The sequence below is a fragment of the Drosophila virilis genome, chromosome 3 (genome assembly GCF_030788295.1).
Source record: "Drosophila virilis strain 15010-1051.87 chromosome 3, Dvir_AGI_RSII-ME, whole genome shotgun sequence".
Taxonomy (NCBI): Eukaryota; Metazoa; Arthropoda; class Insecta; order Diptera; family Drosophilidae; genus Drosophila; species Drosophila virilis.
In genome coordinates this window covers 6,923,142-6,929,212 of record NC_091545.1, presented here as the reverse complement: position 1 = coordinate 6,929,212, position 6,071 = coordinate 6,923,142, and the positions used below count along the sequence as shown (strand labels likewise).

The 6,071-nt window shown below is 42.9% G+C and overlaps 2 protein-coding genes across 2 annotated transcripts; one reads left to right on the top strand and one right to left on the bottom strand.

Moving 5' to 3' along the window:
- Positions 1-1,236: 1,236 nt before the first annotated feature.
- LOC6624658 (uncharacterized) lies at positions 1,237-2,301 on the bottom strand. The gene is made up of 2 exons (XM_002046584.4): positions 2,014-2,301; positions 1,237-1,828 (listed from the first exon to the last, which is right to left on the bottom strand). The coding sequence occupies exons 1-2, from the start codon at positions 2,163-2,165 to the stop codon at positions 1,369-1,371; spliced, it is 612 nt and encodes a 203-aa protein (XP_002046620.1). The 5' UTR covers positions 2,166-2,301; the 3' UTR covers positions 1,237-1,368.
- Positions 2,302-4,660: 2,359 nt separating this feature from the next.
- Positions 4,661-5,871, top strand: LOC6624343 (uncharacterized). The gene is made up of 2 exons (XM_002046583.4): positions 4,661-4,802; positions 4,867-5,871. Exons 1-2 carry the CDS (start codon positions 4,779-4,781, stop codon positions 5,719-5,721), a joined length of 879 nt encoding a protein of 292 aa, XP_002046619.1. The 5' UTR covers positions 4,661-4,778; the 3' UTR covers positions 5,722-5,871.
- The last annotated feature ends 200 nt before the right edge of the window (positions 5,872-6,071 follow it).

The window sequence follows — 6,071 nt, the reverse complement described above, 5'->3', positions numbered from 1 at the left end:
GTTGGCTCAAAGTTACGCTCAAAGACGGATTTTTTTATATCGATTCTTATCGATATCATGGAAACGGCAAGTTATCGATTACTTGGATGACCTACCTTCAAAATTTCAGCCTGTAGGTCTCATAGACTCGGAGAGCGACGTCTTCATTTATGCACACACTGACATGGCTGGGCTCGGAGATGCTTCCTGCTGCCTGTCACATACATTGTACATCAGATTTTATTCAAACAAGCATTTTGTACGAAGGCGGCATATAAGTATTATATATGTGTTTGTGCTTGTGTGTATGTGCATAAGGGCGTATGTTTATGTATGCATGCATGACCGCAGACCAAGCTTATTGTTCGCTGTGCTGCAAATTTAATTAAAACGAATTTTCCACGAAGTGCTCTTCTCCTCGATTCTCAAGAATTCAAGTAAGCTCTGGAGTTGTTCATACTTAACTAATAGAGTGGTGATTTTTTTTTTTTAGTACCGTGCAGAAATGAACCCAAAGAAATTTGTTTCAACCAGCAAGTGCGAGGCCCAGGAATTACCTATTTTTAGTCTAAAAATATGAAATATGGTTTTCCATGGGGCATATAATCAATCACAAGGCTTGCCAAGGAACAACTGCTTCTTTTTTTTTTGTTTAACTGATATTAATTGTTTATTTGGAGTGTGAATCAAATTATAAAAATAATTCAATAGTTGAATATTTTTGTTCAGTTTGTATTTAATTATAGCATATCAAGCATTTATTGCACAAGAATGCGAAAAATGAATTTGGCCTCAAAACTGGTTAATTATTATTGAGAGTGTGTAAAAAAACAAAAAAAAAATTATGTACTATATAATCTTCCAGTTTTCCGAGTTGTTCTAGACCGGAAAGAAAGTTAATGCGCCATGCTCATGGCTTTCAACACAGGTAAACATGTGTTTAGCTATTTATATATATATGAAATATGTAAGTTTTTTTTTTTTTTTTTTTGAATCATTCGAGGGCAGGTGAGAAGTGGATGGAAAGCTTTTAGCAGTTCTCGAGTCACATGAGCTATCCATGCATAAAGGTAAAGTAACACCATTTTTTGACTTGGCACTTATGCGATTTTTTTTTTTTTAGATTTTTTTATTATTTTATTTTAAGTTTACAAATACAAAAAAGTGATTTTGACTATGGCAAAGTCAAGGTATTTTTTTTAAGGGGGATTTCTACTTGTTCTATGTATGCCTAACGATCTCGTCCTCTTACAGTCTTTTCTAACACTGTCGCTACTTAACACTTATTGGCTATGGTTAAAGGTACTTATTACGATATGATATGATGTGAAGCACAACGCACTGCATTACGTTTATCAGGGTATCAGAGAATTTGAGTCCAGCTTCCATTTAGTTCTCAGCGTCCACCTCGTTGGAGGCGGCGGAGCCGCCAAATCCGCTGAGCGCTGGAGCGGGCGGGAACAGCTCGGCGGCATGCGTCAGTTTGGCCAGCTGGTCGGAGGTGAGCAGCTGCGGCTTCTCGAATGCGCTCGTATTGGATTTGGTTAGCTGATAGAAGGCGGTGTCGCTGTGCGTTATGTTCACAATGCTGCCCGTCAGCGGCAGCGTCTGGAGCAGCTCCTGTGGACTGCTGAAGGCGCCAATATTGACCGGCGCAATGCCCGTCAGCACCTGGCCCGAAACGTTCGTCTGTATCGGCAGCGGTATGTTGCCCAGATCGATGTGGCTCTGATTGGTGTGCGCATCGTAGAAGGTCAGATCCACGCGTTCCTGGCTCTCGAAATCGGTTTCATTGTCGCCCACCTCGGTGAGTATGCCAATCTCATAGACCACTGCCTTGACCACATACCTGGAGGGAAGCGTAAAGAGTGGAGATTCAGGTAAGTCAACAAAGTCTTGATTTAAAACATAAATAAAAAGTCATGGATTAAGTAAAAATAATGATTAAAATAGGAATATTTAAGCTTAAAGTAAGCACAAGCGCTCTTGAAATAGGAATTCGAAATATGGAAAGTTTTTCTCTCGCATACTTACAGATTCTTGGGCGTATCATTGAGACTGGCTTGGAGCTCCTCTATCGTGGCATTGTCCAGGCCGGAACTGGCGTCCAGCACGGGCAGCGTGCAGCCAAAGGCGAGTAGCATGCCCAGCACGGCGGCGCCCAGAATCGCATGTTGTGTCTGCATCTCAGTTGAGCTCTGCTTTCAGTTTTTTCGGCTTGGCGGCAAATGAAAATTGCGCTCCTCCTGTTCTATGGCTGCCTTCTAAGAAAACGCTTTGCTGCTGCTACTGCTGCTGCTGTTGCTCTGATCCCTAGCCTGATGTTCGCAAGTTTGAGCCTAATTAGTGCAGATCATCGGCTTTTATAGGCAACGCCATTGCTGCGGCCAGGTGCGAGACGCGATTCCGCGTAATTATTGACACATGTTAATTGGCCGACAGGTTTTCGGCTTGGCCGTTGTCTGTTGTCTGCCACTGTTGCGGCGGACTCCTCTCCGCGCTTCTCGCTGTCTTTAGTTACGTGCTCAGGGCACGGGGCCATCCATTGTTTTTGTTATTTTCTGGCTGCAGGCTCTAATTAATTGTGCTCGTTTCGTATCAATACAGCGGCCGTCTACGCAAATCTCGGCTTGGTGTAAAATCGCGCGCCTGCGAGGCTGGGGCAATTGAATTGCCGAGTCAATCGGCTTATGTTGTTTACCCGGCTGCTGGCCCAAAAATAGGTTCATAAACATTGCGCTCCTGGCTGACGCACTCGCCGCCCGCTGCGTTGGATAACTGAGCTGCCGCATTACGCATTCGCTCCGTGTGACGTGTGTTTATTGTAAAAAGCTGTGAAAAAAAGCCAAACAATTGCAGTTTACAAATCGCATTCAGCATATTTGTGTATTTTCTCTAGCCAGTGCTGGCAAATGCAACTCTATTGCAAGCATTAATTAATCATACGCAGCGTGCGCCGTGCTTTTGTTTGTTATATAAAAATCACTCATACGCAGCGTGCGTCGCAGCTAAAATAGAAAATTCCTGGAAATTGTTGTTACTCTTTTAGTTTTCACAAAGTTTTATGGTACATTATAGACAAAAGCATTTTGGATCTTTACATTTTGTCGCCCTGGCTTATATTTGAAATTCTTATAAAGTTGTATATTTATTTACAAGCTGCAATTTGTTGTTTCTCGAAAATTTCAAACTTACTATAAGGAATGACTATAAGGAATTATGCAAAAATCACTCATACGCAGCGTGCGTCAACGTTAAAATATGAAAACATTTCATTTTTATATTTGTGTTTATTTAATTTTCTAAAGTTTCGTATTGATTTGCATGTCTGAAGCATTTCTAATTCTCATAATTGTTGCTAAGTTTTTATTTTGGTTTCAGCGCAAAAGCCTTAATTGAATTATATTCAGACATTTTATGCAACTTATAAATAATAATAAATTTTATTCAAACAAAAGCTCGAAAGCTATAATTGGCTTAAATGTTGTCATTTAAATCAAATAAATAATATAATATTATTATAAAATATTATAAGTAGAGCTGCGACTGCGATATCCGGCATCGCCTTTTTTTTTTGGGGGGGGAAAAACAGGCATCAACTGCTTTGAGCTGCTTTTTAGCCACAATTAACTAGAACAATCTCGACTTTTCATTTATTGATTAGCAGCTGCGGGTGGCTGGAAAGTCTTAAGTTCAGTCTTTGTTCTTCTATTTTGTGAAAAGTAATTGAAAGCTTTATGGAAAATTTTATGGATCAATTCGCACATTTGCTGCCAGCTAAATTTAATTGACAAATTGGGCCCCGGTTCAGCTTCAACAATAATTATCACAGCACTAAAAAATTATATTTTCTAACATTTCAAATATGCAGAAATACCAAGCCACGGAAGCTCTCAAATTTTGGCCCAGTTTGTAATAAATTGTACTTTTAACATTTTGAAGGATTTGTATACGCAGAGTTCAGAGACAGCAAAGCTCAGACCAATTATTTAGCTTTTTAGCAGCCAATTAATTGAGGGCCACGCGAAGTCCAAAGCTCTGGCCCGAAAAGTGAAAATTGGTACAAATTTGATTGTCAACACCTTAGAGGCTGTTTAAGACTCGAACAAAATTAGTCAGCAAAATTTCACCTGCTCCTGCTGCAAATAAATGCCCGTAAACAAAATCATATATTTTTTGAATAACATTTCTTGGAAACATCTTTGAGCAAATAACAAAAATATTAAAACAAAAAAAAGAAGCGTGTATATAGCGAACTGATGTTAATTCAATTAATATGCTTAGCAGGAATCAAAACAAGAAACAGACCCGAGCCGAGCACACGGTGCGGAGCCATTCCTTCGGCTCATATGACATGCACCCAAGTTGAATAATCAATCCTTGAGCCAACATTTAATTCTGCGAATGCACAGAGATTTGTGTCTAGCCGAAGGTTGTATCTATTACCATTAATAAACTCAAATCAAAAAGAATATCTAGAAAAGATGAAATTAATTAAAAATATATATGTTTATCGAGAAAAAAAGAGCAATTAAAGGAGAATTCGCGGGTCTTCGTATGGAAACGCACGCGCAAACCAGTTGAGAAAAAAATAAAATAAAATAAATTGATCGAGCTCAAAGTGTGCTAACTGAAAGCTTAGCTGAAACGTTTTTTTTTTTTTTTTTTTTTTTGAGGCGCCCGGCGTTAAGTTTAAAAAGTCGCACACCTCTCGTCAGCGAACTTATTATCAATCTGGACTTTGTGGTGAAAACAACTCGGAAATTAAATCAGCAGCAGCAATAAAAACAACGACAATCATGAAGTGCGCTTTAATATTCACTGTGAGTAGCAGCAGCTCCATCAGAGCCCAGCTCATGCTCATCCCAACTCGCTCTCTCCCTTTAGCTACTGGCCGCGGCGACTTGCTCTAGTTGGGCCGCACCCTTCGATCTAAACGATCTGTTTCTTGGCCTGCCCAGGAACGCGCGTGTGGAGCAGCAGCCGGCACAGGATGTGTTCAAGCGTCAGGTTGTGGCCAATCCCGATGGCGAACTGAAGCAGGTCTCGTTCAATGCGCTAATTGGCAATCTGGAGAACAGCTTGTTTCAGTCGGCCTTGAGCTTGAACGGCGCCAGCGCACCCGACTCCGAGGTGACCGAGGTGAAGCCTGACCAGGACAACGGTGAGCACAGCGTAAACAAGCGCTCCGATGAGCCTCTGGCCGCGGCAGAGACCATTGTTGTGCCTGCCGATGGGCAGGAGCGCAAGATTCTGGTGCAGACCACTAAGAAGGTGCCGCTCAGCGATGAGGGCGTGCCCGCCCATTTGATCATCGACCATGTGTCGGTGCTGCCGCAAGCTGGTCCCTCAGTGCCGCTGATACCCACCTTCCAGGTGCATCGCACCAAGATCACATCGGCCACCATCACCGAAGACGCCAACAACGACCCCAGCGACGGCAAGCAGACCAAGATCAGCATCACCAAGACTTCGATCACCTCAACGGCGCCCGTGGAGAGTCTCGAAGCGCAGGGCAACAGCACCAATCCGGAGTCGGCCGGCGCCAGCACCACGGAGAAGGTGATCACCACCAACAGCGAGGAGAGCAAGGGCAGCAGCACCACCACCACCATTACAAGCACCAGCACCAGCACCACCGCCGAGAATCCCATTCTCAAGCTGAAGGAGGTCGAGGAGAAGCTCAAGGCCAAGGTGGCCGAGGTGGAAGCTAACCCTGTCATCCTGACCGCCCGTGTCTGAATTGGGAGACGCCTCTAGACTTAGCCAAGTCACATCGACCTTCCTCCCCTCCCCACACACACACACACACACATACACACGCATATATACATATATATTTATATTACGCCAAGTTCAATTAAAGTCATGTGATTTGATCTGAAGCTCAAACAGCCGACGGCGTCTCTTTATTCAAATTCGAAAAATACACACACAATAAATCGCACGCTCAGCTCTGCCCAAACCGAGGCTCTAATTGCTGGCGCACACATCCGACCCACCTATGGATTAGCATCCACTCCGGCTCCGACTCGCTCGAGCATAACCAATTTTCCCACTAGTGAAAGGAAATGCCAATCGATTCGAGTTCG